This window comes from Parasteatoda tepidariorum, chromosome 1 (genome assembly GCF_043381705.1).
Source record: "Parasteatoda tepidariorum isolate YZ-2023 chromosome 1, CAS_Ptep_4.0, whole genome shotgun sequence".
Taxonomy (NCBI): Eukaryota; Metazoa; Arthropoda; class Arachnida; order Araneae; family Theridiidae; genus Parasteatoda; species Parasteatoda tepidariorum.
Genome location: NC_092204.1, coordinates 15,918,258 through 15,941,491, shown reverse-complemented (window position 1 = coordinate 15,941,491; position 23,234 = coordinate 15,918,258). Strand labels below are relative to the sequence as shown.

Sequence of the window (23,234 nt, the reverse complement as noted above, 5' to 3'; positions counted from 1 at the left end):
TTTTGAAGCTGTATAAATGAAAATGTAAAAACGCCAGAGGATTAAACTTTACGAACAAAACAAATAAATAAAGCTAAGTTTTTTACAAAACAAGAAAAGTTTTTGCAAAACTTTTTATCTCTTGCTTTGATAATTTGAACATTTATACTACGTTAATGTGCACACTTCAAAAGATGTTGAAAAGATTAGCAGTTAAAAAGAAAACTAACTTTGATGAGAGGAATAATTTCATATTAACATATTATATTATATTCCTCTATTAATTTGAGTGAGAGGCACAGTTAAATATAACAGATACTAACATACCTGTTTTCATAAATTTGTTATTTATATGTTGCGCCACTCAGACTCTGAACTTTCTATAAAATTAAAATCTTAAAAGATTTCAATTAAAACTATGTTCTTTATCAGCTAAACATTTTTATAATTTTGCATAATTTATATTTACAATATGTATGTGTGGTAAAGGAAAAGGCGTATTTCATAGTAATTTTATCGGGCTAATTCTATGGTGAAAATTCAAATCTTTTGTCAATTTAAGTTAAATTTTAAACCAGGTTAAATTTGTAATATGTGACAATATTAAATTTACTTTTTTTGCTATTTTCAGGGCAGCATACTTAATTGTTTTAAAAATAATGAAACTAATTTTAACAACTGTTGGCAAGTGTATAGTACAAGTTGAATCAGAAGCTGTGCGAGTACGTAATGCTTCTGGAACAATGTCCCCAACCTCTCCCAGTTCTGTTACTCTGCAAGGTAGGCCATCTGTCTTACAGCAGGCTCTCAATCACATACCTCACCCTAATTCCGAGTTCATGCTAAGGAATGTCTCTGCTAGGTTGGCTCAGCTTTTACATGATCAAGTATGTATATTTAGTTATTTATTTTTTATATTATTCAACAAAATGATTTTTATTTTGATAGTGTGATATGGTGTGTAGCGTTTTTAAAAAGTGCTTAAAAGTACTTATTTGCGTTTTTAAAAGCCTCCCAAAAGTACTTTTTTATTAATTGTTTTTAAAAAGTGCTTAATTTTCCCTGTTCGAAAATGAGAATTTTTTCTTTACCATGTCGATTTTCGGCATGTATTATACAAAAGTTTGCTTTTGGCATTGTTTCTATTCAACGTTTTAACAATGCATTCAGGGTTGCCACTCTACATGGAGAACAAGGAAAACCTGGAAAATACAATGAATTTAAAAATCACCTAAAATAACAGGGAAAATGCAGGGAATTTTGATTTTTTCCTTGCAAACTGGGAAAGTACAGGGAATTTTGTTTCTTATTTTTGTCTTTTAAAAAATGGTACCCACTCAAAGCGTAATCTATGGGATATTTAGCCATGATATTTCAGCTATACTAAACTATTTCACTTACTATAACATTATTTAGATATGTTCAGCTGTTTTCCTACCAATTAAAACTAATAAATATAGTTAGCCCTATATAGGTCACAAAAGAGCGCAGTAATTGTTGTTTCCTTTTAATATATTGTGTATAATAGTACTGGGAAAACACAGGGAATTTTTTTTCCAGATTTGAGTGGCAACCCTGGCATTGTACCACAATCCATTTTGGCTTATATTCAGTCTCTAGCATTTAAAAGCGCCAATCATTTTACATGTTTGATAAAATACTTTGGATTCCGCAGGTTTGTCTACTGAGCTGGGTTCAGTGAAATTATTGCACTCGCATGTGCAACACAGCTGCATGGTGCAAGATATACTCAATTTCAGGTTCCAATTTCCACCCTCTGATATCAAACTGAAAAATCTCTTGAACATTTTATGATGGCTAATATCTATAATTATCTTTTGATGAATATTCTTATAACAAGTGGGAAAAAAATTAAGCATTTAAATAGGGAAGAATTTCTAAGTCCGTGGTTTTTAATGGAAGAATTTCACGAAGTGTGCTACAAAGAGTTTAGACCGTTGCAAAATTCTAAAATTAAATTGGTTTTATTTCTAAGGTGTTTGTTTCTTTTATCTAAAGTTTTGTGCTTTGTGTTTGTGCAATTGAAACTAACAATCACTGTTGTGTATGAAATAGTGATACATTGATAGACAAGAAATATTTATATAGGATTCAAGCTTTTATAATATAAATAAGTTTCATCTGATTGCTGTGTTTAAATTTCAAGTTGAAACTACAATCTTATTTTTTAATCTATAAGATTTGACAAACAAGATTACATTTACTTAACAGTGCTCAATTTTGCATTAAAAAATACTCTTAGAAATAAACTAAATAAAAAAAATAACTATATGAATAAAGTACAGAAATGGACATAATGTAGTTTTAGTTCTTTGAACAAGAACTTCTCTCTGTGTTTGATCTTCAAATGAAAGTAGGAAAAGCATAGAGATATACAGACATGCTATTTGTGCAAAGGGGTTTAACCAGTAGGGAGGGAGAAACAAGTTTAAGCATTTTTTATTTTCATCTGTCAGAGCTCAAGTTTGAAATGTTGGTGTTTGCAAACTTTTACAATCTATCTGAATTTGAAGAAAAAAATAGTTTCTTTTTTTTAAATTTTTCAAATTTTTTTCTTTGGTTTCAATTCTATTGGAATTATTTAATTATAAATTGTCATCAAGAAATATTCTACTCATTTCTCTTTTTCCAGGGTTGCCACTCGACAGGGAGAACAGGAAAAACCTGGAAAATACAGGGAATTTAAAAATCACCTGAAAATGCAGGGAATTTTGATTTTTTTTTTTCTTTACAAACTGGGAAAATACAGAGAATTTTGATTTTTTTGCTTTACAAACTGGGAAAATACAGGGAATTTTGTTTCTTATTTTTGTCTTTTAAAGAATGGTGACCACTCAAAGCATAATCTATGGGATATTTAACCATGATATTTGAGCTATACAAAACTATTTCATTTACTATAGCATTATTCAAGTATGTTCAGCTGTTTTTCCAGCGATTAGATATAGTTAGCCCAATATAGCTCACGCAAGAGCAAAGTTGTTTCCTCTTAATATATTGTGTATAATATGTACAGGGAATTTTTTTCCAGATTTGAGTGGCAACCCTGTTTTCTTTAAAGTTAAGCTTGATTGCTTAGATTTGAATGATAAATCTTGATCTATATTGATGCCATGTTTTTCTTGATGCTTCTAAATACCTAACTCTTATGCTTTTTAAGTTTATTTTTCAAAGTTGATTTGTTTTATACCATTGAAAAAGACATGTTTAAAAACTATAACACTGTAAACAATTCTTTTTAGGCCATAAATCATCGTCCAGACCTTTGTACTGTAAAAGCTATTAAAAAAATGGCTTGGGCTTCCTCTTCGGGCTCAATGGAATTGTTACATGCCTCTCCAGATGAACTTCTAATGCAAGATAAAGTATGGCTGAAATTATTTTCTTTATAAATTCTCTGTAAAATTTATTTATTTGATTTATTGATGATTGTTTTACTTATAATTTCGCAGGTCTCAAAACCCACCGAAAATGAAGAGATTATATTATGTCGTGAAGCTTTAGAAGTCCTGACAATTTCACTAGCTCTATGTCCAGAAGCCTTAGACACACTTATGAAAGATAAAACTTGGCATCTATTTATAATAGAATTACTACTTATGTGTAAAAACAGGTGAGTAAATGTTATTTATATACTCTTATATAATGTTATTATATAGATAATATATAGTAATCAAATACAATGGGGCTGTAAAAGAAGTTTGAATTAGTAAAAATGTGTGTTGATTAAAATATAACATATAGTGGTACTTAATACATTTGACAAAGATATTTATTAAAAAATAAATATACCTTTAAATTGCATAATTTTAATGTTATACAAGTTGGATTATATTAAAATGAAATCAAAATCTATAAACACACTGCATATTAAGTGTGCAATGTTTTTAGGGATTTCTAATTTATTGTAAGATATATTTGTAAGATATATTTGAATTTAATCTTATACTCATCTAAGTACTTATTTAGTAAAAGCCAGATAAGGAATGTATTTTTCTGGAAATGGAACTAAACGTTAATATATTTGAATTTAATCTTATACTCATCTAAGTACTTATTTAGTAAAAGCCAGATAAGTAATGTATTTTCCTGGAAATGGTACTAAACGTTAATCACCTTTAGAAAAAGTGTGGCTTACAGTATATATTGTAAATATTTAAAATGTGTCTGTAAAATGTTCACAAATTTAGACATTGAAATCTTGTTTAATTAAAAAAAATGACTGACTTATTATTCCCTATAATTACCTTATTCAGTCTGAACGAATTTCCATCTAAAGTATGAAAATCAACTTTAAATTACTAAATTATCAATTTGATTATTTTGATTAAATTATAATGGACTATCAATATCTTACTTAACTGTCTAGGTGTCAAGCTAGGTTTACAATTAAGCTTGGTTAAATACCAATGCTTAAAAAATTTAAACTACAATTTCAAAGATTATATCATTTGATACTGAAAAAATGTTTTTTTACTTATTATTGTCTACTTTTATTTTGTATATTGTTGAATTTATTTTAATCTATTTTGTTTGTCATGTGCAAATTTTCCTTCTTTATTAAGCTCAAATTCATGATATTTGCGAAATTGTTGCTAAATACTAAAAAATCTTCTCAGGTCTATTAGAGCATGTGCTGCCGAACAGTTCTTACTTATTGCCACAAAGTGTTATCCTGGTCATCAGTGCCTTATATTTTCTATAACTCTACTATTTACTCAGCTAATGGTAAGTAGTTTTATTAAATATTGAATATCTAAATTGCATTGTAGTCAATCAAAATGATATTGTTATGATTTATTGCCAACCTTAATTTTTAACTATCTTTATCTTCATTCTCATTAGAGAGGAATGGAGATTATTTCATTTTGTATTCTTGATTTTGAGAGAAACTAATTAGGGATTCAGATTTTATGCATATATCCAGAATTCTCCCTAGAAATAAAATGGGATGGGGCTCTTCCTCTCTTGAAAGGGCACTTTGAGGTAACTTAACACTGTAAAAATGTAGCAAAATGTGTAATATTATGTAATAACTAAATTTTATCCTCAGTAATTTTTAAACTACCCTCTTGTACTATTTTTTGTGTATATTTCAAGAAGTAATTCTCTCATCAAAATACGAAAAAAAAAATTAGTTTGTAAAAATAATTAAAGGCATGCTAAAAGACAATATCTGTGCTTATTTTTTATTTTTTTCTTCAAAAAAGTAAACTAAATAAAAATTACTATTTGATAAACAACTCGAAAGCTTATTTTTGTAATTTAAAGTGAAATTTATAAAAAAAAATGAGCATTTGTGAAAAAAATTTAAGAAATTTAGAAATTGAAAAAATAAGATTTAAAATTGCTTAAAAATTATCTAAATAAATAAGAGTACTTGAGGGTACAAGTTGAGAGTAATCCTTACAAAGTAAATACAGTACAGAACCCGTTATCCGGAAAACCAAAAAACCGGAACGAAATTCAATAAACTTTCATGCCATTTTTTTTTAAATGTTTTTTTCCTCATAAGATTTTAGGATTTTTCTTTCTTTTTTGAAAGATGTTTACCTTACCATCATTTTGGAAATAATCATTAGTGTATTACTTCATCGTTTTTTCTTCTTTTTAAGATTATTTCCAAATATTTTGTTTTTAGTTGAGTTTAACAATTAAAAAAACGACTTTTCGTAGCGATTCAGAAAATCGGAAAAATCAGTTATCCGGAATAGCGATGGTCCCGATCGTTCCGGATAATCTGTTCCCTACTGTATTTGTAATAGTAATCAAAAATAAACCTATAAACACAGATCCAGTGTGTAGTTATTTAAGCAGTGAGTTAATGGAGTATGAATAAAAGGCAGTGTTTTTTAAGCAATAGTGTCTTATTTTTACAAAAAGGGCGCACATTTATTGGGATCAAAGGGCAAACAGGTGGCCATTCAAAAAAATGCTTGGGGAGACCCAGATTGACGTATATCTATGGTCAATCTGGGCCTAATGTGAAACACATTGAAAAATAACCAATTTTTATTGTAATATATGAGGTTTATTTTTTATTTTGTTTGAAATTCAAGAAGCTATTTTTATTCATTAGAAACAGATCTACTTTAATGAAAAAAATTGACTGAGATAATATTTTCTAATATAATGTTTGGCAACTAAGACACATGATGCTATCAGACAAGTATGACTCACATCCAACCAGTGTTATCCAAATAAAAAATAATTTTGGTGTGTATTTTCACCCCTCTAATAATTTTCGAGGAATGAAATTTGAATTTGAGGGTTACAATTCGAAACTGGTTAAGTTTGTAAATCACTGAATTTCTGCGATTTAATAACAAAAATTATTTTATAACTGACATATTTTTTATATTCAGTTTTTGATTGAACCTCAAATATTATCAATGTTTTTACAATGTTTTTACATTACTTACTGGTTAATTAGACTGAGGTTTCCAATTATTAAAACAAAAAATTACAAATAAAATTTATTGAAAATTTTTTATGCTCTTGCTCTTCTACAACTTTACAGTATGTCCAAAGTTGCACTCATCAAAATTTGTCTAAAATTACAAAATTAACACCTTTATTGTTGGCTTGAAAAGATGAGTCCTTCTTAAGATAACTTCAAAGGTCATCCAAATTCTTATCCTCAAACAAAACACATTTATATTTTATGCATGTTTATTTTATGATTGCGAAAACTCTTTCCTGAGCAGTTGCAGTTATTTGCAGTGTTGAGCACGAGAAACTATTTTCTGAATTCAGGATATGTGAAAGAGTTGTCATGTCACTCTCTTTCTACATTCATCACTGATATATTTATTAAAGTCTTTCAACTTCATGCATACATGATAAATAATTTAATCTACTGAGTTACTGTGGAATTTTCTTTTTCCAACAGCATGGAAAAAAAAATTCTTAATAGTTTTAACAAAAATTAAATATTTTCACTGATTAAAATTTTTGAGACGTTAAACTTAAATCCAATGTATAAAATGCACATCTAGATGTGTATTGGTAAACTTTGAGTCCAACTCTAAATCCAATTCTTTCCGTAATTTGGTGTTCCAGTCTAAAGTACCACATTTTGTTAATGTGCGTGGAATGAATTGGACTTTTGATTGGATATGCCATATGTTGTAACTAATGGCGCAGATATTGAGCATTTCTACATAGCATTTTTAAAAAGTGCTTATTTTCAATTCTTGTTTTTTAAAGGCCCTTAAAGGTGCTTTTTTTAGTGGGTGTTTTTAAAAAGTGCTTAATTTTCCCTTTTCGAAAATGAGATTTTTTTCTCTACTGTGTCGATTTTTGCCATGTATTATGAATGCAAAAGCGTAGTTTTCACATTATTTTATCATGATCATGATAAAAGATTTGGTTACACACCCTGCAGTAGTCTAAATATATTGTTGGAACTAGGACTTTCTTTAAAGAACACCATGTATTGTAACTGATAGTGATTACTTTGAGTGCCAGTAAAGGTATATACACTTTAGGCTATATATTTTGGTGTAGGAATTTATTTTTACTGCTAAAAAGTAATAATTTAAAAACTTTTAAATGGCAGTAGTAATTTTTGCATAATATATTTTTTTTTACACACTTAGTTGAATTTTTGTTTTTAGTAAGAAAATATTTTGAAATATTTTAATCTATGATAATTTTTATCCTTTCCTAGTCATCTGTGAAAGAATATGCGAAGAATTCTCATGAGTTTTTCACACTACTCTGCCGCTTGTTGAACTATGCCTGCTCATCATCTTGTCCATTGCCAACTGCTCAGAATCTTTTAAATAAGGAAATTGAATGGTTGAAAGCAGTAAGAGTAAGTTTTTTTATTTTATTTAAACCAGAATTTATTTTACAAATATTTTTTTGTATTTGTTATCTCTTGTATTTGTTAAGAAGGGAAACTGATGACATTTTTGATCCACAAGTCTGTTTTTAGAGGGTCAGTTTTTTCACGATTAAGTTATACAGTTAGACCCCGATTTAACGAATTTCGCGATTTAACGAATTTTTTTTCAACCTCAGCAAAAACAGAGTCTAAAACCCCTAATTAACGAATAATTAACCTCGAATTAACGAATTAATTCAGCATCCGGAAAAAATATTTTTCATTAATTTTGACCAGAAAAATATCGCATTTTTTTGTAATTGGCAGATTCTAAAGGGAAAAAATCTTTCCTGGGAGGAATAAAATAGAAAAAGTGCATATTCGTCTCAAACAAAAGAAACGACCGCAACAGGGAAAAAACAAAATTCGTCTTGGGGAGGTGGGCAGAGTTAATAAGACATATTACACTTGCAAGGTCATTTTCCGGGGTTTGTCACGTGGGCTATGAGTCAAACAGGAAATTCCTTTCTTATCTTTGATAGTGGTTTATAACTAGTAATTTTTGATAATACATATGTACAAAAAAAAAACAATTTTTTTTAACCCCGATTTTACGAATGACCCCGATTTAACGAATAAAATTTCCGGTCCCGATGAATTCGTTAAATCGGGGTCCGACTGTATTTATAAATTGTAAGTTTAAATAAAAGATCTATGCATTGGAGGTTAAAAATCCAAGACCATGAAAAAAAGGTATGTTTATTCTGAGAAAGTGCATTTTTGTGTCTGATTTCGTAACCTAAAATATCGTATGCACTAATTAATCCTAAATAATTAATAATATTTGAGATCGCCCCCTCGAACAATTAAGATTGAGTCCTGGAATGTAAAGATCCGATCATTAGATCAAAAGTTATTCAGGGGAGTGTGTTTTTTATTTTGCCCACTGTGCAATTTCAATAATGAATTACATAAAACAAAACTGGTGACCTGTGTAAAAAATCAACTGGGTTTTTACCTGAACTGAGTATGAAGTAGAGAAATAAAGGCGAATATAGAAATATTCAATTCTTTTCTCTCATTAAGTTAATATGCGTTATTTTTATCAAAATTTTTAACAACTGTTTATTTGAGTTCCATAGAAATATTTTTCAAAATATATACTCTGTTTTGAAATTATTATTGTTCTATTAAAAATTAAGGTAAAAACTGCGAAGCCCCTCAGACTTAAAACCTATAAGATGATTAGTATAGGAAAGAAGGAAGAAAATTTGTGTTGTGTTTTTTTCCCCTCCTTAATAATTGTTAGTTTTGAGACTTAGAATGGGAGGCAACAGAATGTGGAAAGGCAAAACAATGCTAATGTGCATATATAAATATTATCACCATGTACTGGTTATACTTTTAAGAGGGGAAAGCCCAAGAAGTAATTGTAAGTGTTGACTTAAATTGTTATTTTATTATAAATGTACACAAGCTTAAAAAAAAATATCTTAACTTTTTTTTCTAAACCATATTTGAGGAAAAATAGCTAATAGAGTAGCTTTGATATCTTAAACTCTTTTCAATGCAAGAATGTAAAATTTAAGTATTCAAATTTAATTTCTGTATTTAATTTTGTATCTGTATTTAAATCTTTTAATGTAATTTAGAGTAAGGTTCTTGCTACTGGTGACAGCCAAGTTGATGAAGCATTGCTTGAAGGGCACTTAGGAGTTACCAGAGAGCTTGTATCGTTTCTTGGGCCTGATCAAAAATATGAAGTTGGAGCTGATCCCAACTCTCCTAGAGGAAATCTCATCAAAGTAAGATGGAACAAAATAAATAATTCTGCCTAAAATAATATAAAACATTTTAACTTACTACTTTTATCAACTTAATGTTTGAGCAGACCTATGCATGGAGAATTTTCTCCACTTTATGTTATTAACCACTTCCCTTACAATTTTTTTTAAAAAAAAAATCAATTAATTTTTTATTTCATTAATAAATACAAGGAACTAAAGTTGAAACTTTAAGTTTTTTTTTTTTTATACTTAAGAAGTATTTATTTTACCATCAGTTTACTATCCTGAGTTATCTCGGGCAAATGAAAAAAGTTAAATTTAGTCTTTGTATGATGGTTTTTAAAGCAAAGAGCAACATAAAGTGAACGCCAGTGAAGTGATACACCATTTATTTGACTCTTTTTTTCTATGTAAATTCTGCGACCATCCTATTTTACAATCTCACTAAACACATGTGCAGTCCCACAATCCAACAGCTAACCCACCAAACAAAACTTGGCAAACTTTCAATCACAGCAGATTACTTATTCATACCCTCCAACTGCTACGGAATTTCCGTAGTTGCTACGGAAATTGGAGGTAAACTACGGAGCTACGGGTGAATAGTAAAATACTACGGATTAAACGAAAGCGCCTGTCCGATCTATCCGCTTCCGCTGTTGTCGTCTTTCAAGCATGGTGACGTCACTGATTGCGTATCGCCGAAAATGACGTCATGAGTTGTTAGCCTTGGTCGGGAGAAACCACGTGATTATGAAGGGTTACTTATCGGCGGCGCCATTGTAATCTGCCTGAATGCAGCTGGTCTTTGAGAAACTGCGTTAGTTTTTTGCTTTACACCGTGTGAAGTGAAGTGACTTCCATAAAAATTTTTGAAAACAACTTTGAATTTTGCTGCTCCGATGTTAAAAGAATGATACGTTTTTGTTTGAAATTTTAGATTATTTTTCATCCAGCTTTTATCGCGTTAGTTTATAAGTTGTGTATGTATTATTAAATTTTATTGTGATGGATCGTTATTTGAAAAGATCTAATCAGGATCGGGAAGTTTCTAATGACGATGGATTACGAAAGAAGAGGAAGAATAATCAAAAGTTTAGAGAGGAATATACTAAAAAGTTTCCTTGTTTAGTATCGGGAAAAGATGGCTTTGCGAAATGCAATATTTGTAGTTCGGAATTCTCAATTGTCCACGGTGGACTGGATGATTGTCGCCGACACGTGATCGGTCCTAAACATTGTGCTACTGCAAAAGCACAGGTGCATCAGCAACCTATTAACAATTTTTATTCTTCCAAATTAGAAGAAAATGGAGTGATTAAAGCTGAAGTATTGTTCGTACGGTTTTTAATTGAGCACAATATTTCTCTATCTGCTTCCGATCATTCTGGCGCCTTATTTAAAAAAATGTTCCCAGATTCCGACATTGCAAAAAAGTATGGATGTGGACATACCAAGACCCAGGCAATAACTGTTTCCACTGCTGAGGGGATAAGAGAGAGTACTCTAAGTAAGCTCAGAACATCATTATTTTCTCTTTCCACTGACGGAAGCAATGACATATTAGATAAAAAGCTATATCCTTTAATTTTTAATTATTATGATGAAGAAAAAGGACAAATCGTATCATCACTGGTTTCTTTATCTGAATCAACTAACAACACTGGTGAGGGAATTTTTCAACTTCTTGATGGAGAGTTTAAAAAATATCTACTGAAGTGGGAGAGTTGCATAGCATTCAGTTCTGATAATGCTAACACAATGGCTGGATGTAATAAAGGTGTTTTGAGCTATATAAAACAGAAGCAACCANTTGTTAAATAGAATATCGTGATTCATATTCACGCGATTTTAAAATCTAAGATCGCTATTTGTATTCTCTTGATTTTGAAATCCAAGATCGCGATTCTTGTGAGAAGTAAGTTTTCTTTCTTGAATTAGTTACTATAAGGCAGTTTTTCTATCAACGATTATTGGTATATATAGGCATTACAACATCAGCGAAACTGGATGAGAATATGTTACTGGTATTTTTGCTATAAATCACGTAAGATTTACTCATGTTAAAATCAGCTTTTTTGCCTTTTGGCCAATCTCATCCCTGAACATACTTTCTTAAATGGAGAAAATTTTGCCACTTTTTTTACCAGAGACCCTTTGCAATAGTAAACTTATGTACTTTTTGAATGAAAAATTATGTTTGAAATTTGTTTAATTTATAATTTGTTTATTTCATTTCAAATCTATAAAATGAGAATGCTTGGATTTTTTTTTCTTCAAAAAGTCTGATGTTAAAATATTAGATTTAAATATTTTTACTTGTCTTTGTTTTTCTTCCATCCATCCGGAACATCTCTTGCACCTCAGAGCCCAGGGTCAAGAAAACTGTGAGAAAGTAGGCCTTGGCCCTTCGTAGGCTGCAGTGCCACTGAGTTTAATTTTAATTGTTTAAAATTATATGTTCAATATCGGTTTGTTGACATGCACCATTAATCCTTTCAAAGTAATGAAAGATATTATGTAACTTAAGTATTACACTAGTATTTTTTTTCCCTCTAGAAATTATCACAATATTTTTTTATGGTCCATTAAAAATTTGACATTTTACTTTACAATCAAGTACAAATATAACAGTAATACTGGTTTGTAAATCCCTAGCTTCAACTAAACTTTAAAAAAGGGTGAGGAAGATATGTGCTAATACTGGTGACATTACTTTAGGGAAAATAGAAACTTAGGGGGAGGTGTATTGTGATACAAAAATGAGATGTTTTTTAGTATTATTTATTTCAAATGTGAACTGTTTTATTACTTCAACAGGAGCTTGTGGAAGATTTCATATTTCCTGCTTCAAGAGTTGTGCTGCAGGTGCAGCGTGGTGGCAGCGAACTGCCCTCTGAGCAAGCTATACCTGTATGCTCGTCATCCTCTTCTGTTGTAGCTGCTTTTGAGCTGCTTGTGTCCATCTGCACAGGATGTGCTCCCAATTTGAGGTTACTTGTTGATATGCTCTGTGAAATGTTTTACTCTGGTTAGCATTAATGTTTGAATTGCCTTGTTTTACACCATTTCTTCCCAATGTTGTTCCAATAATTTACTCATTTAATTTTTTTAGCAAATGACCCACCTTTAACAGAATGGGAGTACCTTCCACCTGTCGGACCAAGACCTCTTCGTGGATTTGTTGGCTTGAAGAATGCAGGTGCCACCTGTTACATGAACTCAGTGCTACAGCAGTTATATATGATTGAGGATATTCGAAATGGAATTCTTTCTGTAGAAGGTGCTTGCACAGACCCCAATGAAGATTTCTCTGGTGAAGAACGTGTTGAAAGCGAGGTAAAATTCATTTGAACTTGGACACTGGTCTAGTTTAAGTCTCATTATGAAATCTTAACTTTGAATCCCAGATATCTTTTTTTTTTCTTCGTTATCATGTTTCTTTTTTATGTCTTTTCTACTAGTTGAGTTCAACCTTTTTAAGAGAAAGACCACTGTGTCAAATTGGTGATTTTCAAATGCTGCAACATTTAAAAAAAATAATTAATTTGAAAAATTAATTTAATTGTTCCTCTGACAACTAACTGTCAAAGCAACTAGTGGCTGAAACTATGAACAATAACATGTTGGCCGGTTTAATAAAAACATATTTGTGATTGATAATCTGTTTTAGGTTCATCAAACTGTCGGGTTTTATTAGATCCTAAAATTTTTTTTAACTAACTGAGATGTCGATTTTACTGTAAAACGTCCAATGTAGATTCTGTCAAAGACATGAGTGACTGAGTACTCCAGGCTCTAACCTTCTAGCAGTTATACCAAAGCCCAGGTATAACAAAACCCTACATTACAAACTGCATTACCAACATGCTTCACTTTCTTCCAAAAAATATTTTTTTCTTGTTTATTAGATAGAGGAATAGAGTACAAAAAATTTAAACATTTAACAAATATGCTAACAAAGAACAAATATCCTAAGTAAAAACAGAGCCATAGGGCTTATAAGCTAATTCTTGGTTTTAATAATTGAGTACCAATTGCTTTTAAAACTCATTGAGATTGAACTCAGATCGGCCTTGTCATTCAACTTGAAATCTAAGAAATATTTAAGCCAAAGTGATCAATCACTAGAAAAGAAAAAGATGACCACCACGTAACATACATAAATATAGCTAGACTTTATGTTTTTAAATTAAAACATGTAATAAGGTTATTTATATTAAAAAAAGTTTTAAAAAAAGCACTTGGATGTAAATTCTGTTTCCTGGGGCTAAAAATAAATTCCACACTATTTAGATGACATTAATGCTTAATTTGTTGTAATGATAGGTACTGTAGTTATAGGTTATTTTACAACCCCTCGAAATGCAATAATATCCATTTTTTATTTTAATTGCAAAATATATTTTATTAATAGAAACACAAGCTGAGAAGAGAAACTATTAAATCATGCAATTAGCTTTTATAAGAATGCTCTACCACATTATATACCTATGATTTTCTTTTATTAGAATGAAAAAGTAAAACTTCACTTTTTATGTTTTAAGTTAACCATGTGTTGTATTTGAAGCTGAATTAATTTGGTAATTTATTTCCTTTCCAAGCAACAGAGTATATCAGAATCTGACACAGAGGGAAATGAAGAGAAAGGCTCAAGAGAAGAATCTCGTAAAGAGTACAACTTAGGAGTTCTCAAACAGGTCCAAGCAATTTTTGGACATTTAGCTTGTAGCAAGCTGCAGTATTATGTGCCACGAGGATTTTGGAAACATTTCAAGTATGTGTATTATTCAAATATAAAATAGTTGTTTGATGCAAAATGGACTTTTTAGTTACACGTTTTTTTTTTGTTTTTTAAGTTGAACACAATTCTTTTGAATATGCATAACTTATTTATAAGGAGAATGACAAGTACAAGACAAATTGCTTGTTAAATAGAGTGGCTAAGTATCATATTACGAAATTAATGGCTGCCACTGGCTATGAAACGACTAAATGTAAAAGTTTGTGATTAAAAATTTCTTTGTTGAGCGCCACCTTTTTTTTTTTTTTTTTTTTTTTTTTTTTTTTTTTTTTNTTTTTTTTTTTTTTTGTGCCCTTAAATGCTTTTTAAGTGCTTTCAACTACTTACCATATCATTGCTTGAAAAAACTGTAATTATCCCTGAAATATTCTGGTGAGTTAGTGAAATTGCTTTAAAAAAGCATGTCTACTCAAATGCTATAAAATTCATATTTTTTTCCAAAGGAGTATATTTTATAAGATTTTTTTTCTTTATTGATAACATTCTTAAATAAAATCAAAATAAATTTTAAAATGAAAAGTTTAATTAAACTCAATGTAATATTTCTGCATGTAATCTTTATTTTTGTTTCAGACTTTGGGGTGAGCCAGTCAATTTACGAGAACAGCATGATGCTCTTGAATTTTTTAACAGTTTGGTTGATAGTTTAGAGGAAGCTTTAAAACTTTTAAATGAACCTTGTATATTGTCTCAGATTTTAAGTGGTTCTTTTGCTGATCAAAAAATTTGTAAAGATTGTCCTCATAGGTAAATATATTATTTATTATATATTTTATAATCAGTGATTATTAGTTATGAAAGGTTTTATATTTTTCAAAAATCCCTCAATTCAGAAAAGACTACCATTACTAAATATGGAACTCAACAGTTTCACTTCTTTTTTTACTTTTTGTTAGGCTTGATTCAAAATTCTGTTTAACTTACCTCAAACATTTAATGATTACATGTGGTGCAATATAACCAATTTTGACTCTTGGGACATTAAACTGTACATTCAATCCACTTCTTGAATTTCAGAAAAATACTGTCCTATTTTTGTTATTAATTGTAAAAAGACTCCATATTTTTCATTGTTAAGATTAATTTTGTTAATTTTTGAATAATTAAATAAAAATTTAATTATTTTGATTCTTCTACTAGTAGAGAAAATATTCATTAAAAAAGACTTTTTGATATATTATTCTTGAGTTGGTAAATTTTTTCTAGATCCTAAAAAAGTTATAGGTGAAAATTGTGTCGAGGCAATTTTTTGAAATTGCATTGTTAAGTTAATTGGGATTCAAATTAAAAATTGTTTCAGAATATTCCTAATTATTTCAAGTTTATGAATGAGTTTATTTTCAGTTTTGGCTTAAATTCTCAATGAAATTTTTTTTTTATTTAAAATGTGAGGCCATCAAACTTTGTAATTTAAACTGCCAATTCTCCCCAAATAAATAAATATCAATGTCAGTTTGATAATTAGCATGCTGTACGGACTGTACTCTATTTTTTTAATAATCTTTATTATGTTATGTATTTACTTATTTAAATGAAGAAAAATGTTTTTTAATAAAAATTGCTTCCTCGATTGATTACTATATGTAGCCTCATTTAATTTGAATTTTTTTCCCCAAGGTATTCCAGAGAAGAATCATTCACTGCATTGAATATAGATATAAGAAATCATAGCAATTTATTAGATTCCCTTGAACAGTATGTTAAAGGAGATTTATTGGAAGGAGCTAATGCTTATCACTGTGAGAAGTGCAATAAAAAAGTAAGATAATTTATGATGCTTTTTAAAAGTATAAGGTTTTTCTAACTTTTATTTTAGTGAAATAATATTAACATTAATCATACTATACTGAGTCAGTGATAGCCTGGTTTGTAGGGCACTGAGCCCATGTCCAAGAGGTCGTGGATTTGATCCCCGCCGGCCGAAGACTCCCTGTGTAGTAAATGGTGACTGGTGCACGTTAAATCTGGCGAGTCACAAAGTCCTCATACCTCTGGGGGTACTGATCCCATTGTCTTAAAATTACCATTGCAAACTTTGCCCTTTTTTAATTAATGACTAATAGGTCAAGCAAGCATAGTATACTAAATTGGCTTAAAATGCTATTTAAATACTTATAAAAGAAACTCAAAGAATTATTAAGGAATGTGTAAAATATTTTGCTGAAGGCTATTAAAATATATATAAAAAATTACTAAAAAATATAGCAAATGTTGCATTTTGTGTAATCTTATTCTATTTTAAAGTATGTCTGTGTTCCTTGCAATCAAATCTGTTAAAAGTTAGTGTCATAAAATTTAGTTTACTCTACTGCAATCGTTGAATTGTCTAGATTATGAGTTGATTTTGACATGTTTAAATTAATCATTATTTGCAGTCCATTATTTAGTATTATATTTGCAGTGGTAACTTCCAAATCTAAAAATAAGTGTTTTTTTTTTCTTCCCTCCTTGTAGGTTGATACTGTGAAGAGGCTGTGTATAAAAAAGTTGCCTCCCATTCTTGCTATTCAGTTAAAAAGATTTGACTATGACTGGGAAAGGGAATGTGCTATAAAATTCAATGACTATTTTGAATTTCCCCGAGAGTTTGATATGGAACCCTACACTGTCAGAGGTTTAGCAAAAATTGAAGGTATGTGCATGCATCACTTTACTCTTATTAACATGTTTTAAGTTTAGCATGTAACTAAAGATCTTGATGAAGAATGAAAGCTCTTAGTGATATTTTTGGAAAAACAAACATTACTATGAGAAACATCTTATTAAATTGTACAACATTAACAGAAGTCAGTTTCTCCTTCCTAAATTGGGACAGTATTTTTAAAACAAAAAGTAGTAATTAGTGTTTCCCTTTAAATTATGCTAGTTTAAATGTTATAAAAAGTAACGATAATATCTGTGTTAGTGTATTTCTAACTGCTGATAGCTAGTGTGTAAAATTTGTGTCTCTGCAAAGGGCTTTAAATAAATTAGGCTAATTTATCATAAGAAAATGCATTATCTAATTAACCTATAGGTAAATTGGCTCATTGTAATAAGCCTAAAAACAATGAAGCTGTTTGGAAAATGCTGTTGATTTTTCCAATTAACCTGGTATGTTACAAAATGATCTCATTGGAGGAGCTGGAGCTGGTTTTAGAAATAAGCCTACAACATGTATATCAAAAATTATATTTATATCGTGAAATTGTTATGGATTAATTTATTGTTATTATTATAAATTTTTGTTATTGTTATAAATTATTGTTATTGATAAAATTTTAAAAATTAACAAAATTTTTTACGAAAAATATATTATATTGCCTTAAGTATTCATAATAAAATATTATCTATTGTTTTAGGTGAAATTATTGAAGAAAATTTTAATATTGATAATGAAACCTGTTGCACAAAATATAAACTATCTGGTATAGTAGTTCACAGTGGTCAAGCTAGCGGTGGTCATTATTATTCCTATATTTTGCATAGGTTAGTAGTGAAGTTTTGGAATTTATTGTTGTTACATAACTTTAATCTTTTTTTTTTTTTTAACAATTATTCTTTTACTTATAGGCATAGTGATGGAAGTTATAAATGGTATAAATTTGATGATGGGGAAGTTATGGAGTGCAAGATGGAAGATGATGAGGTATTTTATGTTTACGAAATATTCCTAATTGTTTAATGTTAGTTTTAAAGAATAATTCTGCTATTGATCTATGTTTTAATTAACTTTGTGAGAGTGGAATTTTACGATCAAAATTTTTAACTACCCTAAAGCATTTAAATCTGTACTGAACCTTTGTGTCTGGTAGTATAAATACAGTAGGGAACGGATTATCCGGAACGATCGGGACCATCGCTATTCTGGATAACTGGTTTTTCCGGTTTTCGGAATCGCTACAAAAAGCCGTTTTTTATTGTTAAACCCATCTAAAAAAAATTTTTGGAAATAATCTTAAAAAGAAAAAACGATGAAGTTTTTTAAAAAATTGCGGGAAAATGTATCGAATTTCGTTCTGGTTTTTTGGTTTTCTGATTTCCGGATAACGGGTTCTGTACTGTAATAGTTTTAGGCATGGTTCTAGCAAAATGTATTGCTATTTAATCATTAATTAGTGAGATTAATATTTATACGAATTACATTTGAAAAATCCGAAAAATTTAATAGATTCTGTTATTTGAATATTTTGTTTTTATAAATGTTATCCATTTAGCAACACTGTTGTGTTTGTATTTTAATTTTACCAGAAAATATTTAAGTTAAATCTGATTAAAGTTTGGCTCCAAAAAATTAAACATTGCATTTAAATATATAGGAGGCAGGTATTCTGTAAATATTTCAAACTTATTTATTTAATTATTTTTTATTGACAATTTATTAAAATTATTTATTAATGAACTAATCATTTTTCTGATCAATACCTATATTAAAGGCTTTGTTTAAACTCTATGCATTTTATAAATTATTAGGAAATGAAGAACCAGTGTTTTGGTGGAGATTATATGGGTGAAGTGTTCGATCATATGCTAAAAAGAATGTCCTATAGGAGGCAAAAGAGATGGTGGAATGCATACATTTTATTCTATCGACGGGTCGATATGGCGATGAATATTACTAGGAGCCTAAATGAACTAGCATTAGGTAAATATATTACAAAAAGAATCATTTTCACATTATCATTACATTCTGCAATTAACTTACATCTGCCTAATATTATATATATACTTTTGTTTAAAAAAATTAGTATGGTATATTCTAAAATTGTCCTGAATTTTATTTTGCTCTACTATGAAGCCCGAAAAATTGCAGAAATTGAACAAAATGATGAAACAAAAATGACTTAAAAAACTGCTTAGAAATAATATAAAAATAGTTTAAGCAAATAAAATTTAATGAAAAGCAAGAACATCATTTTTCAAATTTTTTTTTTTTTTCAAAAACTATTTTTTTTTTCAATATTTACGTTTTAAACAAAGTTAAAAATTTTTTTACTTGTTATGTAATATATATTTTTTATTACTCTTTTCCTCAATACGCACTTGCTTAAAGAAGGAAACATAATACAGTATCCAAATAAATTTTGAATTTTAATGCAGCAATAAGCCCCTTGTGCATGTTCGCATTCCTGATGCTTCCTAAGTATAAAAAAGAAAAACTTAATGCGGAGGGAGAAGGAAACCAAAAATTGGAGGTAGTCAAGAAAAATCCTAAATTCTATTTTGAAAGCTGAGAGAGACTTATTCTAAAAGAAATAATCTTTGCAATTTATTAGCAGGAAAATAGATCTGATCTGGTGGAAAGGTATTAAGAAATGCAATGACACACCAGCTGAAATTTGCAAATGCATAGTTAGCTTTTTGGGTCTCCTGCAAGCAATATAGAAATAGTACATATTTTCCTAATTTTCAGTTGTACACTCCATACAGTAAAACAAATTAGGATATGAAACTGCTACAAAACATTTGCTTTGCTACAATATGTTGCACCATTGAGTTTTATTTTTAAAAATGAATACTTCATTAATCAACTTTAAAAAAGCACTTTAAAGTTTTCCAACTTATTAATTTTTTTTTAAATTATATAAAATTTTTCAGATTATTTTTAATTGAAGATTCATAATTAAAAATTCTTATGTTTTTTTCATAAGTTATGTATAATTTTAAGAATCTGGTAAAAATTTTATGATTGAGAAAAAATAATATATTTTAAATATAAAGTCCATTATCCTTGTAGTGGTTCTTAATATTCCTATTAAAAAGTATTTGATTATAAAAATTAGTATGTCTAATTCTGAATAGACTACATAATTTGTAATTGTGTAATAAAGATAAGCATCCATGTGATTTGTTATTTTAATTGCATTTATAAAATTGGGTTAGGATGTTTCCAAAGTTCTTAATATAATTGTGAAATAGGATTCTACTATGCTCCTTCATTTAAAAAGTTGAAAGAAACTAGTTTTGATTTCCAAAGAAATTCATTAAATTTCTCCCTTTTAATTGTTGCTTTATAGATTCCACTTATTTAAAAATGTTAAATAATTTGAAAATAAATATTATGAATTAAACTAGTTTACAACCATTAATTGATTAAAAACTTGTTTTAATATTTGATATGTTTTTAAAAAAATTTCCTCTTGGATTGGAAGAAACCTATTTGTACTGGAGTGTTTTTTTCAACTGTGAAAGAAACATGCCATTCTTGTTTGAAACAGTGGCGTCATTTTGGAGAGGATTTGGAACCCCCTCCGAAATTATACATTACTTGATTACTGAGCTATTGTACGATAAGAAGGATGTAATTTTTAAAAAAAAATTTCATTATTAATTTATATATCTATATCACTGTTGTAAAACAATCCATCCTAAAGCGGACCTTTACATTTTCCCAAATTTTTTTATAATTTTTCTAATTATGTTACGTTGTTTCTCTCTCTCTCTATATATATATATAATTTTTCTTGTTTCTGATAATTAATCGTTATTTTGAAACGTCTCGATCGCTGTCATAAAGGAATACGTCCAGGAGAACCGTTAACCGTTCTCCGTTAATTTTTTTAATATTTTTCTACTTATATTATGTTTCTCTCACTCTCTCTGTATATATATATATACATACATACAAATCTATATAATACCTCAAGGAGATAAACCCCCTCCAAACATACATTAAAACTATGTCACTGGTTTGAGATATATTAATTTTTATTTATCTGTGCGAACTTTATGTACATAATATTAATGCCAGAGTCTTTAAAACTACTAATATTTTAACATTTTTTTTCTTTTCTAGCTGACAATAAACAATGTATAGTCAAAATGCCTGTTGCAATAGAAAGAAGTGTCCGACGACAAAATATAAAGTTTATGCATAATAGAAACCAATTTAGCTTAGAATATTTTCAATTCATGAAGAAACTTATTATGTGCAATGGTCCTTACGTTAGTGGACCACATGAAAAGTTGGTAAGTTATTATTTATCTCATTTAGTTTTTAAATTTTATAAAATAATACATCAAAAAGTTTTAATGATAAAAGGAAATGGCTTTTTAATTTTATATATAGTTGCAATTTCTTTATATTGTTATTAGTAACATGCTTTACATTAATTTAACTCAATTTCCATATTACTATGTAATAGAAGTTTTAGGATTTTTTTTTCCTTTGTTATTTAGAAATAAATTTGAATTGTTCTTCACAAAATTTTAATAGTACTGAAAGTATTTTTTTTTATCAAACTTAAACTAGAAACTATAGTGACAAAACTGCAGTGTATAAAAACTAATTTTCTCTCTTTTTGTTATGTTTTAGAGTGCTGATGGTGAAGAATTAGCACTAATTAGCATTCAGTTAGCTTCCAAATTCCTCTTCACTACTGGGTTTCATGCCAAAAAGACACTAAGGTAATGTATCAAAAGTTTTTCATTTATATAATGTCATGTGTAGTTTATAACCAAATATTTTAATGAAAAATTTTAGATGTTTATTTTTTCTGTAATAAACTCATCTATTTAATATTGATTAATTTAAAATCCTGTTGAATGTCTAAATAATACAGTAGGATATCACAAAAGCTTATTCAATAAAACCTAACACTCGTGAAACATGGATGTTATTTAAAGAAACATATTTTCGATGTACTTAAATTCTCAGAAGAAATAAAAGAGCATTAAAGAATTTTAAAAAAAAGCAAGTATTTAATAATTTTGCATTTCTTAAGTTAAATATTTGCTGTCAAAACAGGCATAAAAAGTTGAAGGTTAAATTAACAAATGTGAAAAAAATGTTTTGGAATCACAATCTGGTGCATGTAAACATGAATAGATATTTCTTAACTATTCCCGTATATTTAATGTAAGCCAATTCCAACTTAAAACTATTTTGAACAAAGGTGTAAATTAAGCTCTCCAGCAAAATTCGTCTCTTTCAACTAGTGAAGTAGTTACTACAATTCTAAAGTAATATGTAGTCACTACGTTTTTAAAAAAATAGATGTAGTAAACTACAAAAATAAAGTAGTTTTTCCGACCTCTGTATATAAATATATATACACAGTCTTTGCGCAAATTATTAGACTCAACATAAGATTCTATGTAAAATCTTAATTATCAGGTGATACTATACAGCAATATTGTTTTTACACGGCTGAAACTGATATGTATTTGTTTTTGTTCGTGTATCTGTTGGTTAAGATTGTAATGCAATATGTTAAAAATAAATACAAATAGGAAGTATATAAAAAATCTTCTGAATGAAAATCCTTTACGTGTATATTAAAATATAAAGGTATTGCATATAAACTCGTGCAAAAACATGCAATTATTAAAACACTACAGTGCGTCTAATAATTTAGTCTAATTATTATAATTTACTAATTCAACACCTGATATAATAAATAGTATTTATTTATATAATATATCGTCTTATTTAACCAATTGGTACACGAACGTTAACAAGTGCAAACAGGTTTCAGTGGGGTAAAAACAATAAAGCTGTATAATATTACCTGATAATTAAGATTTTACTCAGAATCTTATAGTGCGTTTTATAATTTGGCCAGGGACTGTGTATATATATATATAATGTAATAAAGACGAAAAGGATAAAAGAAAAGAGACATTAATGAAGAAAACTAAGAATAAGTTTTATACAGAAGCACTTTTTATTTCTTGTGTGCTACTTTTATTACTAGAGCCTACTAGGGCTGGGCAATGTCAGAATTTCGATATTGTGGTATATTGTGAGCTTCATATCACGATATTATGATATACCGCGGTAATTAAATTGTTATGTATATTATAAATGCTAAGACTATTTTGCAATTAAAAA

At 28.7% G+C, this 23,234-nt stretch overlaps 1 protein-coding gene across 19 annotated transcripts in view; it reads left to right on the top strand.

Annotated features, from left to right (window-relative positions):
* LOC107451471 (ubiquitin carboxyl-terminal hydrolase-like faf) overlaps window positions 1-23,234 on the top strand; it is a 94,144-nt gene that overhangs the window by 35,582 nt on the left and 35,328 nt on the right. For 15 of the 19 annotated variants that reach the window (XR_011636091.1, XM_043041818.2, XM_043041812.2 and 12 more), the window contains 17 exons: window positions 611-866; window positions 3,243-3,365; window positions 3,453-3,613; window positions 4,620-4,728; window positions 7,673-7,819; window positions 9,484-9,636; window positions 12,439-12,649; window positions 12,734-12,957; window positions 14,223-14,395; window positions 14,996-15,169; window positions 16,040-16,181; window positions 16,877-17,054; window positions 17,764-17,890; window positions 17,975-18,050; window positions 18,875-19,046; window positions 21,198-21,370; window positions 21,717-21,808. Coding sequence is in view for 18 of the 19 variants with exons in the window: in XM_043041818.2 (XP_042897752.1) it covers window positions 611-866; window positions 3,243-3,365; window positions 3,453-3,613; window positions 4,620-4,728; window positions 7,673-7,819; window positions 9,484-9,636; window positions 12,439-12,649; window positions 12,734-12,957; window positions 14,223-14,395; window positions 14,996-15,169; window positions 16,040-16,181; window positions 16,877-17,054; window positions 17,764-17,890; window positions 17,975-18,050; window positions 18,875-19,046; window positions 21,198-21,370; window positions 21,717-21,808 (2,691 nt within the window). In the remaining variant the exon portion in view is untranslated. The remainder of the gene's footprint in view (window positions 1-610; window positions 867-3,242; window positions 3,366-3,452; window positions 3,614-4,619; window positions 4,729-7,672; window positions 7,820-9,483; window positions 9,637-12,438; window positions 12,650-12,733; window positions 12,958-14,222; window positions 14,396-14,995; window positions 15,170-16,039; window positions 16,182-16,876; window positions 17,055-17,763; window positions 17,891-17,974; window positions 18,051-18,874; window positions 19,047-21,197; window positions 21,371-21,716; window positions 21,809-23,234) is intronic. The other 4 variants (XM_071177176.1, XM_071177159.1, XM_071177170.1 and 1 more) reach the window with 1 other exon arrangement.